The following is a 13,360-nucleotide window of genomic DNA, read 5'->3' as shown; positions in this document are numbered from 1 at the left end:
TCCTGGTGTTCAGCTGGAATCTGGCTTCCTGTCACTTGAGCCCATGATTCCGTGTCCTGCACTCTGGGATGATCGAGAAGAGATCCTGGCCTTGCTTTCTGTGACAACCTTTCAAGTACTTGAAGAGCGCTATCATATCTCCCCTCAGTCTTCTCTTCTCAAGGCAGAATATGCACAGTTTGGCTGCAGGTGAACCATCCTTGAGCACTGAATACATCTGTGATCCTAGAATGTTGGGTCAGTGCTAAAGGCAAAGCTGGAGAAAGGGAAATCAGCAAAAATTGCCTCCCCTTCTCCCGTCCATGAGAGCAGACAGCTATTGTAGTGGGAGCCTCTGCTGGATCCAACTCCCTTCTGTGAATAGAAGGAGCCCTTCCATTTGCAGAACAGCGTATCTTGAACAAACCCGTATTGTGTGGGGAGAGGCCATAGCTTAGTGGTAGAGCACCTGCTTTGCATGCAGATGGTCCCAGGTTCGATCCCCAGCACCTCCAGGTAGGACGGGAAGTTTTCCTGCCTAAAAACCTGGAGAGCTGCTGCCAGTCAGTATTGACAACACTGGGCTAGATGGACCAATGGCCTGACTCGGTATAAGATATTTCCCCATGTTCCTATATTGTTTTTTCAAAAAATCAACACTGCACATGGTGCACTGAATGCTCTTTAAACCGGGGTGTGGAACCTCTTTGAGCCCGAGGGCCAAATTCAATTTTGGAGAGGTTCTTTGAGGCCGCATTCCAGTGGTGGGTGGGGCCAAGGGCAAAGTGGGCAGGGCCTAAAATACCAAGCTATTTTAGCTGAAAGCTCTTACTGCCAGTATCTCAGCCTTAGGAGAGGCATTTCAACCTTTTAGAATGGGGAAGAAATCGCACAAAAGCCAGGAAACCACAAAAGGTTAGATAGTTGTGTGTGTGCGGGGGGGAGTGGGAACCTCCTGGTGACATGGGGAAAAAAGCATGGCCCTCTGGGGAACCCTGGAGGGCTAGATTTGACCCCCAGGTGGGTGAGATTTGGCCCTTGGGCCTGAGGTTGACCACCTCTGTATGCCTTAGACACATTTACGCTGATTCAGAGAGTTGCTGAACATACAGCTTTCCTAATGGGATCTGAGAACATCTATTAGCAGGTTTAAGAAATTACCTGCTTTTTTTTAATGTACAAGGAATTCAGTGGTTGAAATTTGCTTTCAGCAGTGATGTCATCACTGACGCAGCCCTGGTTATTCATTTGCTCTCCTATTTCACTGGGACACTATTTTTAGGTGTATCCCTCATGGCATATCAAATGATAGAATTTATGGAACAAGCCATTAAATCACCAGAGCAGGTGGGATGAGACTTAAATGTCACAAGCAAAATGTGAACTCTCCTCACATACACGGGTTAATAGGCAATGACTCACCCACTGAACGCCTTCAAATTCTGGTAGTGTTTTTTGTAAGGCTTTGACAAAGAAGACTAGCAAATGAAAGTTACTCTTTTGGTTTGTTGATTCTGTAACACCCTAAATTAAAATAACTAGTTTTCAAAGCAAAATCTTCATATTCACATGGCAAATTAAAATAGCTGTTGTCTTAGCCATTGTCATAAATGGCTCTTAAAATGTATTGTCCCCCCCCCCTTCTCTGCTATTACACTTTGAACAAAAATGTATCGAAATTTTCTATGTTATGCTAAAATATCTGAAATCACTGGATTATATGCCGGGGTTGGGAGGGGAGCCAAAAGACTTTTTGTATCATTCACTTATTCTTTCAGACATTTCCTGCTAGCTTTGTCCATGTTTACCTATTGTGAATTCTTAAAGTAAACCCTCTCTGCTTCCCTCTGTTATCCAGTCACTCAGTGCTGCATTTGTAGAATTTCTACGTTCCAGTGCAATGCAATTCATATGCAGTGTAAACTCTGTTTTTAAACTCAATCTGGCTAGAGGAATCAGTGGAAGAAATAACAACTAACAGCCTTTTCTTGTGTGTTCCTCATAATAAGTGATTAACTAAGTAAGCACTGTGAACAAGGGCCACTTCCCTGTTAAGGTTAGGAATGGTATATCATGGTTGAAGTATTATTAACTGTTTTAGTATCTACTCCTGAGCCTTGCAACAAAACGTTGCAGTATATCTTCCCCCCACTAACAGGAGGGCTCCTGCTCAGGGTTCCATCCTGCCAGTTGGCCTTGCCATCTTCCAGGATACTATAAGCTGAAAGGAGCTCAAGCAGGCCAGTTTACTCACCACCCCTCGAGCCTACATTTTCCATTTTTATTTTCCAACTGGGACTCGATATTCTGTGGCTCCTGGAGGTTACTGATCATGTTTTTGTGGGGATTGTCTCTTCTGAGAAGACTGGGCATTTTTAATGCTTGTATTTCCGTCTTCTTTCTCAGCAGTCCTGGTTTGGCTACAATCCTGTAGGCACAAAACCATCGGTCTGAGGTCACTATTAAAGGGAAAATATGTGGCCGGCAAAGGAAAGGTGCAGGGCGTATTCCCATCCTAAGAGGAATGCTCCTGTTCAGGGTTCCAGCCAGCATGCCTTCTTCCAGGATATTATAAGTTGTAAGGAGCTCAAGGAGGGTACTCCATTCGCCTGTATCCTCAGTTTTCCATTTCCCTTTTCCAAATGGCACTCAATATTCTGTGGCTACTGAGCCTGCACTGGGGGGAGGGGTTGCCTCCTTGTTTTTTTTCATTGTACATCTGCAAGTTTGGGTGTTTCCCTGAGCATGCCAATTCCTCCCTCTTGTTTCTCAGTGGCCCTGTTTTGACTCCATTTCTGTCAGCACTGTTAGAGGGAGCTATGTTTAGTACTCATGCTGCACTTAACTTTGAGCTTTTCTACATGAGGCATTTATTGTGCGCTCATTCATTCCCTACTCACATTTGTTTATGGGTTGTTTAGACGATGTCATGACCCTCCAGTTTTGCTTATGTTTTTAGACAGCACTTGGGGGAAATTTTTTTAGAGCAGGGAAAATGCAGTATTATTTGTGAAAGTGAAAAAAAACACTTTTTCCACTTGTGTAATTGTGCTATTTTGCTATACCATAGTACCACCTAGAGGTTATATAGTGGAAAAGCAGGAAAAGAAATGTTGTTCATGTAGTGCTCGGATCTCAATTCTGCAATGAAACTGAAAGTAGATATAGTGGATTAACAGCCTCATGTAGAAAAGCTCCTAGTTTTACACTTTAGTCTCCATTATAATGCTTTGTTAAACCTAATTTAAATATTAATTTCACTTAGTCCTACCAAGTGGATGTAATGTGCTTTCTTTCATTGTTAAGGAACCTTACAAAAGACTCAGGATTTGTCTTTTCTGTTTCTACTGAGAAATGGAGCACCTTCACACTTAAATCCTGCCTCTACAGATGACATCTTAAGTGCAGTTTTGTCTTTATAATGGCCTCATACTAGAATCAGCGTTAAGAAATTACTGTTCATAATGCTTCCTTCCACAGTTGTGTGTAGTTATGCATGTTATATATGGAAACAGAAACAACTGCACCTTTTCTAATCTTCGCTTTGTCAAAGAGATTATGATCAGCCACCTAATTTAGACATCTGGAAGTTGTTTAACAGAAGTAATTCCAATTATTTTACAAGAAAAAAAATAAAACTGTTCCACAATAAAGCCAATTAGTGATTTAAACAGGACAAAAACTGACTTTTCTTGTGAAGAAAATTCAGTGGGTTCCTGAAGTTTAGCAAACTTAAGGCACACCATATTAAACGTTATTTGTTTACAGAAGAACCCCTCTAGTCTGAAAGGGGTATCTACGAAAGAACCTCATCTTCATCCACAGAAACAAATTTCTATGTGCAATCTGCAAAAACCTATTACTTAAAGCAATAGATTTTGATCATATTATATTCTTTGTGCAGGCTAACTGAGCTGTGGAAGCTGATGGTAGAGTCAAACTTTACAACTTCATACACAGATAGCAATCTCCATTGGGGGGGGGGGGCAGCCATATTGTTGAAATGCCATGCAAAATTGCTATTTCCATTGCGAGTACACTGGGCCAAAGAGATCTTACATAACAAGCTTCAAAGGATATGAAACACATTATTTTTTCCTACACGGAGATTGTAAAATAAGAAACAGTCCTGCTCTCAAAGGATGGTCTGCAGTTTTATTTACAGAATAGTTTATGTGACTGTGGCATCAGCACTAGGCAACCAGAAAATGGTCTGAGGGCACATCATATTGTTACATCGTTGAGAGCTGAGCAGGGCTCACAGCTGGTTGGTGTGCAGATGGGATATGACATGGGAGACCCACATATGCTACTCTGAGCTGTCTTGAAGATATAAGTGAAGTAAACATAATAATGAAGAACAGCACATTTTATGTATTTGACTGCTGTAAGCCACCTAGGGAAGGCTTCTGCCTCGAAAGGCGGCCAAGAAATGTTTTAAATGAAAACAAAAATCCTACATTGTGGATCAGCCACAGCCAATGTCTTGCATAAACATGTAGGATGCCCTTATCAAGCGTGGATTATCCTCTTTACATTGAGCTGGATCTGGACCAGTGAAGGCTGGTGGCTCTGATGTCACTGGGGCGGTGATCCGCTCTGGGTTTCAGTCAGAACTCTAAAGGAGCTATCCAAGGTGCCACTTTGGATAGCTCCTTTAGAGTTCTGACTGGTTCTGACTAAAACCCAGAGTGGATTTGCTGCCCCACTGACACTGGAGCCATCAGCCTCCACTGATCCAGACTAAGTTACTTATGCTTTAGTCCTATTTTAAAAAGGGGAACAAGTTACTCATAACTAATTTAAGTCCCATTGATTCAATGGGAGTAAAGCTTGACTAATGCAGTATGGGTCCATTCCAACCTGCTGTCTTTAACGTTCTTTAAAGTATGCAGTGTATTTCTTTTCATGTAACTCTTTGCCTCCTCCCATTTTAAAAAAACAACCCTCATTAACCTGAACCCCCATTAAGATCAGGCTAGGGATGTTGCTTTTTTGGTCCTTTATTGGGTTGTCCAATGGATAAAAAGTAGGATTTGAAAGTAGAGGCCAGGGTTTAAATCACACCCCTATCATGGGCATTGTGTGAATGTCAGCAAAGTGGGTTAGCTCACATGTAATGCCAAACCATAGTTTAGTGTTATGTGCACAAGCAGGAATAAGCCTGAACAAAGCGCTGGGCTCACACACTCCCCACTGCACTGTCCTCCTCCCATGAAATCTGGAGAAGAAGTAAACCAGTATTTAGTTTCACTTTAGCAGATTCGTGGTTTGTTGTTACGTGTGAACCAGGAATTGTTGGTTAAAAGAAACTCTAGTTTGCTAAACAAAACAGAAAAACAATCCAGAGTTTAACAACAGACCAGAGTTTCTTTTAAACCATAATTCCTGTTTGCACATAATGACAAACCAGGAGTTGACTTAACTGAAACTAAATCCTGGTTCCTTCCAATGAGAAAAGGAGGAGACAGAAGGGGAGAGAGGAATTCTTCACTCTGGCAGTGCAGGACCATTCCTGCTCGTGCACGTAGCATTACATGTGAACCAGGACTCTTGCAGATTCCGTGTCCTTTCTTTAAAATGGAAGTAGTATTTCTATCTTGCGCTGTTGTTGGGAGGCTGAATATATTAAAGGTTGTAATGCACTTTGCAAGTTAAAAGTGCTGTATAAATAAGTAGCAAATCACCAGACTGCTGAGTCCTCTGGAAACAAATGATGCATTGACATAGGCATATTTATGAGTTTCACAGCAAAAGCCCTCCAAGTCCGGAGACTCAGCCTTGCTTGGTAGCTTGCAATGGTCTTTTTTAATAGCAAAAAAGTGTCCATGCAAGACAAACCCAGTGGTCATTTATGCCCAGTGGCATAAATGGGCATGTGTCGATGCAAGACAAACCCAGAGGTCATTTATTACTCAAAGGTGCTTCAGGTGGTCTCTGATGTGCGTGTGCAGTCCCCTAACTTATTGGTGTTGGGGGACTTCAACGTACATTTGGAGGCCATCCTCACAGGAACACCTCGGGACTTCATGGAGACAATGGCCTCCTGGGAGCTGCACCATATTCTAACTGGGCCCACCGATGTAGCCAGTCATGCACTAGACTTTGTGTTTGTTTCTGGAGAAGCGGGGAGTGATCTGGAAGTTGGGGGTATATCCACCACCCCCTTGTCATGGTCAGATCACTATCTGGTGACGTTGGACTTCTCGGTTCCACACCCCCTCCGCAGGGGTGGAGGACCCATTAAAATGGTCCGCCCCAGGCGTCTTATGGATCCAAATGGATTCCTGAACGCGCTTGGGGAGTCTCTGGGGCACGCCAACGGCCACTCGGTCGAGACCCTGGTGGGTGGCTGGAATGCCGCAATCACTGGGGCATTAGATCAGGTGGCTCCGAAACGCCCTCTCCCCCTGAACAGGGCTCGGACTGCACCATGGTTCAATCCGCGGTTACGAGCTCTGAAACAGGAGGTGAGATGGCTACAGTGCCGGTGGCGGAAGTCTCGCTCCAAAGACGATCAGACACGGGCTAGAGCTGTATCTTCAGCCTATCACGTGGCGGTGAAGGCAGCAAAAAAGGAATATTATGCTGCCTCTATCACGTCTGCAGAGTGCTGTCCCAGGAGGCTGTTCCAAGCGGTCCAGAGCCTGGTTGGTCCTGTGGCTCCGGAACCACTGGAGCATTCTAAGGCCTCCTATGAGGACTTGGCAAGGCACTTTGCAGATAAAATTGATCAGATTAGGTGTGTTACTCTACACGCTGTGGATACAGTTAGTGAGCAAGAGGCGGCCTGTGGCAAACCGGTTTTGTGGGATCGGTTCCAGCTTCTTCCTCCTGATGAAATGGACAAGGTGCTTTCATCTGTAAGGCCGACCACCTGCTTACTTGATCCTTGCCCATCTTGGCTCATTATGGGCTGCAGAGAGAGACTGGGTGAGGAGATCAGGGCGGTGGTGAACGCCTCCCTTGAGGAGGGAGTGATGCCATCAGCTGTCAAGGAGGCAGTGATAAGACCGCTCTTAAAGAAACCCTCCTTGGATCCTCAAGTTCTGAACAACTTTCGCCCAGTCTCAAATCTGCCATTTTTCGGCAAGGTGATTGAGCGGGTGGTGGTGGTGCAGTTGAAGGTACACTTGGAAGAAACTGATTATCTAGACCCATTTCAGTCGGGCTTCAGGCTTGGGCATGGGACAGAAACGGCCTTGGTCGCCTTGGTAGATGATATGAGGAGGGCTCTGGATAGGGGTGAATGCTCCTTCCTTGTTCTCCTTGACCTCTCAGCAGCTTTTGATACCGTTGACCACGGTATCCTCCTGGAGCGCCTGGAGGGGTTGGGCATTGGAGACACCGTATTGCGGTGGTTCTGGTCCTTCCTCTCTGGCAGGTACCAGAGGGTAGCACTGGGAGAGGAGGTTTCGGACCCGTGGCCACTTACTTGTGGGGTGCCACAGGGTTCCATCCTCTCCCCGATGCTATTTAACATCTGTGTGAAGCCGCTGGGGGCTATCATCAGGAGGTTTGGGGTGCAGTGTCATCAATATGCGGATGACACGCAGCTCTACCTCTCATTCAAATCTTCACCAAGGTTGGCCGTAGAATCCCTGTCCAAATGTCTGGAGACGGTAAGTGGCTGGATGGGGAGGAATAAGCTGAAGCTCAACCCTGACAAGACCGAGGTGCTTTTGGTGGGAGACAAGAGGAGGCTGGGGGATGTTGACCTGGTGTTGAATGGGGTACGGCTACCCTTGAAAGACCAGGTCCACAGCCTGGGGGTCATTTTGGACTCCCAGCTGTCCATGGAGGCTCAGGTGTCAGCTGTGAGCCGGACAGCGCTGTATCAACTCCATCTGATACGGTGGCTGCGCCCCTTCCTTCCCGACCATCTGCTCCCATCGGTAGTACCTGCCCTGGTCTCCTCTCGTTTAGACTACTGTAACGTGCTCTACGTGGGGTTACCCTTGAAGACGGTTCGGAAACTGCAGCTGGTACAGAATGCGGCGGCTCGCCTGATTAAAGGCAGCCGCCGGCAAGATCACATCACTCCAGTGCTGAAGGAGCTGCACTGGTTACCAGTTGTCTTCCGGGCCAAATTCAAGGTGTTGGTTTTGACCTTTAAAACCCTATATGGTTCCGGCCCAGCCTATCTTAAGGAGCGCCTCCAGCAGCACCAGACAGGCCGCTTAACAAGATCAGCCTCGGATGGCCTTCTCTCTGTCCCATCAGCCAGGACAGCCAGACTGGTGGGGACGAGGGAGAGGGCCTTTTCTGTGGTGGCCCCCACTCTGTGGAACTTCCTCCCTAGAGAACTCCGTCATGACCCCTCTTTAATGAGCTTCCGTCGTGTATTAAAAACGTGGTTGTTCAGGCAGGCATTTGGGGTGGGTTAGGGTATTTTAGAAAATGTTTTTATTGTAGAATTTTATTGTTTTAAACTGTTTTATTGTATGTTGTACATCGCCCAGAGTGGCTGGGTGACCAGCCAGATGGGCGATTAATAAATTTAATAAATAAATAAACAAACAAACAAACAAGTGTGTACAAGGTAGAGGTGGGGTCTGAGCCACAATGCCCTAAATAACTCCTTTGAACCCATGGTTTCTACCACTTTTTCTGTTCCCCGCCTTTTCTTGGTGGCTGGTCATGCTGCAGAGGAAAGCCTTGGTCTGCAGCTGCTTGCCATCTTAATTTTCTAAGAACGTCTCTGGGCCTCACTGTGTAGCCCAGAGGTATTCATGGATAGGGATGTCGGAGGAATCCGTCCAGGGGGGTCAAGCTCGCTGAGCTATAGTCAGCTCGGTCCCCTTGACTTCAGCTTGCTTTTCTACAAGCTGTGCCAACTCGATCTGCATGAAGTCAGGCCAGCTCACAGACTTCCTTGTGTGTGTATGTGTGTGCGTATGAATCAATTTGCGCAAAACAAAGCTGTAATTTGTGTAAATTATGTAAATTGTGGCTGTAATTCACACAAATTATGACTGTAATTTGCATAATTTGCACAAATTCCATCCTCCCCCCACCTTGAAGAAGTCCCCAGATTTGGGGAACAACCCCTCGGCTCGGCTTGTGAATGCAAGCAGAGTCACGGGTGCTGCAGGAATCCATCAGGCCCCCAAAGGGCTGGATTTCCCACAACAGACACCCCTATTCATGGGAAATGAAGATGGCAGCAACTGGAAACCTTCACTTTGCTTAGAAGTGATCCCAGGTGCCAGTTAGAAAATATGTCCGGGGGCACACTGGTGTCTGTAGGCATCATGTTGCCTACCCCTGTCCAAGAAAACATCATTAGGAGCCCATTCCTGAGCCATGACTGACTACATAAATGACTGAGTAGGCAAAGGTAAGGGTGGGACACAATGGCAACTGGCTATCCTGAATTTGCAGGTGGATGCCTGACAACTCACCTGGAAGTCAATGAAGAAAACACCTATATATCTTATTGTCCACAGCACTGTTTCTTTCTGGATTAAAACTGGAGGCAAACTTCACCCTAAAATTTCCCTCATTTCTAATTCAGAAAGAAATGGTGCCCTGGACAATTAAAAGTTTGTGAAACACCACCTGAGAAGACCAACCCTCAGAAGAAGACATATTTTTTTGGAATAGACTAGAGAGAGATTATGAAAGTGTTACTATTATGAAATGTAACAAATAAATATATCGATTCCTGTGTTGTTTATTGTTTTGCATTATATTGTATTTTATTATTTTAAATATTTGTATTGTATTTTATATTTTTAGCTCTTCTATGGCATTTTTGTTTTTTAACTGTTTGTAATCTGCCCAGAGAACATTAATTATTGGGCAGATTAGAAATGTAATAATAATAAAAGGGCGTTTTCTGCTGTGACACCCCGGTTGTGGAATGAGCTTCCCAGAGAGGTTCGCCCTACACCTACGCTGTGCTCCTTCTGGCACCAGGTGAAGACCTTTTTATTTTCCCAGGCATTTTAGTCTTTTTATCTCCATTGTTTTAATCTATATGGTTGGGACATACTCTTCATGCAGCTGAGTGGCTCCAAGAATCAGAAATCTGAGCGTGCCTGAATATGGGTTCACAGTACTCTTAAAGTGGCTCCAAGTAAAAAATGAGAGCTATAGGTTCAGTCTGATACTTTGGAAACCAACTTAACAAATGCAGAACAAAACCTTCACTTTTATCAGGTCTGCAAATCTAGTTCCCATGCCTGCTAACCACTGCATGTATTCCGCACAGAGCAATTTTCTTTTTAATGTGTGCTTTAAATATAATCTTTGCTAGTGGGTGGAATATAAAGAGAGAATGATCAGTTTGTGCCACCCCTCCATATCTGTCCCACATACAGTTCCACATATGTTTTTGGAAACAATGAACTAGTTCGATGGAACACAGCATGAGAGCAAATGAAAAAACAAACAGATCTTCAAATCACTACTATCAGCAAAAGCTTCAGGAGTTCTTGGAAGAAGCTGGGATATTGTTTCTCAACTGCTGTAACTTAACAGAAGTCAACTGCAACAGAACTAATGTCTACAAACTGGGAATCAGTGTTGTCCTGCACAAACAAAAGAAGAGTCTGGATTACTGGAGGGACAATGTGTTTCAATCAGCACCATACTTGCGTGATGTACAGCTTTGCAGACTGATGAACACTGCTAGCACTGACAGAGGCAGATACTTTAAACCCAACAGAAAGCAGAGTTACATAAAAGAGTTAGCAGTGACACTTAGGATGGTACTGGCGAATAATGCTCACCGTGCTCGAGCTAGGAGATGCTGTGGTTCCCTTGCTCCACTGTTGGGTTCTTGGCATGGCCCCCCCCCACCCTGGATTGGTGGAAAGAAAGCAGGACCTTGCAAAGCATCCAGAAGACTGGTTCTGTGTATCTGTACGGCTGCCCTAAGCAGAAACGGGGTATTATTTACTTGGCTCAAAAGCAAGAAGGAAAAGTTCTTTCTGGGTTTGCCCTACATATTACCGCTTGGCATTTATTTTAGTGCTTTTTAAATGCTCAGACTTCGTGCTTCACAGATATTCTCAGTAACCCTTACAATAACTCTGGGAGATGGGTTAATATCACTATTCCCATGAAGCCGAGAGATACTGGCTTGCCTACAGCCCATTTGTGAGTTTATAGCTTCAGTGAGATTTGAACTGGAAATTTCTTCCCACTGAGCTCATATTCTTCGTCACCGTTGTATACCAGCTATCAGCTTAGCATCAGATATCATTTTAACCACAGCAGCATTAATGAACCTCTACTTGTGTGGCAGAAACTGATTTGTATTCTGAGTCCTGGGAACATTAACTGGCCATCAGTGCCCATCAAGCAAACACTCCTAGTTATCAAGTTATACTAAAGCCAAGGGAGAAGCTCATGTTTTCATTTTGCACAAGAGAACAATAGGGGCTACATGAATACTCATGCTTCTAAATCTAGGAGAAACACTGGTTCCTATGCCAGGTAACAGTAATATAAGATGAAATTTGAGACAATATCTGCAGTATGGCAGACTGCTTGATTTGATCCATGACGCCATAAATCATACAGAGACATCTCTATAGCACCCAGGTAGGAATGAAAAGATAGATGGCGTTTTGTGAAAAATGGGCAAAGAACCCTTGTATTCGTCACTGCTTGCAGAGCGGCACTGAGACGTGATTTATAAGAGTGGCAGTCTCATTCCATTCCTCATTTTTTAAAAAATTAAAAGATAGACAAGGTAACACAGCCTCTTTTTGCTTCTAGATCACTTCAAACTCTGCTTCATATCTACACTGTGCAAAAAGGCCACTCCAGTGGAAACCACCAACGTCAAATTTTTGAATACATACATTTTAAAATGCGAGGGATATTAAAATTAAACAATCCATACAATAGCCTGCCTTAGTCATCATTATTGATGCCATTCATTTTGTGTTGCACCTGTTCACTTTGACTGACCAACCTAGTGTTGATTTTTAGGCTGGAATGCTTCAACAGCTAATGGAGTTTGGTTAGATGAAAACTTAGAATATTGACACAGATTAATCACCGGCTGCTGGAGTTCTTCACATATGGAAGGATACTGTTAAAAAAAAAAAAAAGCAAGCAAATTTCCCTATGCTTAAAAAACAGGGTACCACCAATGTAAGTACTGAAATCTTTCATCACACACACACGCCAATGATTACACTGGTACATGAGCGAATCCCTGATTTGCATACAGATGCATTTTCTGACTCAAAACTGTTTATTAAATATGGTATGTGAAACAATGGAAGGAGCATATTTCAAATGCACAGGCAACTCACAAAAAGAATGCAAAATAATCTGATTTTTGCTGAACTGTCAAACTCTGGTGCAATTTATTATTCATAGCATGTATGCAGTTTATTCGTATATACAATTAATAGAAGAAAAGAACTGTGCTGTGTTCTCAGTCGGATTTACAGATGAGAACCCTGGGTTCAGTTTCTAGCTTAGACAACATGATAGCTCAGGGTGTACTAGCGTAGTGCTGAGCTTTGGTAATAACCTGTACTTGAATTGACTTACAACTACCTGAGGATGATGCAAAATGTCTCATATTCTAATGCATATTTGTCTTTTTCAGAAAACCAAGTGTTTTGGTTTGTTTTATTATTTAATACTTTTAGTATACTAAGTACTTCACAATGGGCATTATTTCCCTTTCTTGTCCATTAACTGAGGTCGAGTCCTGGATCGCACGGCATGGCCACGTCACCATGGGTTATTAAACCCACGATGAGCCATGGTGCATGCTGGGCCTGTGCAGCTACTGTTTTTAATATGCAACCCCAGTGTTGTGCGAACCTAGCCATCGTTGTAGTAGTAGGGTTAGTAGTATGATTATATGAGGGTTTTTTAATCTATTGCTAGGTTCTTAAAAGATCTGGGGCACAGGCCCATAACACAAATTTGCATACACACACACACACACACACACTAAGCGCACATCTAATATATGTGTGTGTGGGTGTGGTACGTGCATGCGTTGTGCTTGCCTGTGTGTATAGATTACATACATACATAAGAAGTGTGCACTGACCCCCCCACACACACTTCAACTCAGACCCCGATTCAGCGTTTTGGAAAACATCCTGCTTCTGCTTGGGCCAGTTTGTAGTGAGATCACTTCAGCTCAGCACCAAACCTGAGTCAAGGTTTGGGAAAATAAGTCTTTATGCTTCCTGTTGACTACCATGGGAAATTGGAAAAAGCTGTAACTTTTTTCTGTTGGTCAGAACTGGATAATTTCAGGCATAGCAGCCCCCTAGAAGGGGATTACACCTGCCCAATGTCAGAAAAATAGGTGCAGGGTTTATATTTTGATTTTCTTTTAAAGGGAACTGCCAATAGCATTTTTATTCCTTGGAAGAATTGTATAAACATTTCA

General features: G+C 43.9%; 1 protein-coding gene across 4 annotated transcripts in view; it reads right to left on the bottom strand.

Annotated features, from left to right (window-relative positions):
- The window catches only part of LRRC20 (leucine rich repeat containing 20), a 148,134-nt gene that overhangs the window by 22,950 nt on the left and 111,824 nt on the right, over window positions 1-13,360 (bottom strand). The window contains exon 5 of one of the 4 annotated variants that reach the window (XM_084845551.1): window positions 10,716-10,854. The exons of the other annotated variants lie outside the window; for them this stretch is intronic. Within the exon in view, the coding sequence (XP_084701677.1) occupies window positions 10,716-10,854 (139 nt within the window). The remainder of the gene's footprint in view (window positions 1-10,715; window positions 10,855-13,360) is intronic. 4 annotated transcript variants of the gene reach the window in all.

The sequence above is a fragment of the Heloderma suspectum genome, chromosome 3 (genome assembly GCF_057233095.1).
Source record: "Heloderma suspectum isolate Gila_16-S chromosome 3, 16-S_ref, whole genome shotgun sequence".
NCBI lineage: Eukaryota > Metazoa > Chordata > Lepidosauria > Squamata > Helodermatidae > Heloderma > Heloderma suspectum.
The sequence above is the reverse complement of the archived record's forward strand: the minus strand, read 5'-3'. Positions and strand labels throughout refer to the sequence as shown.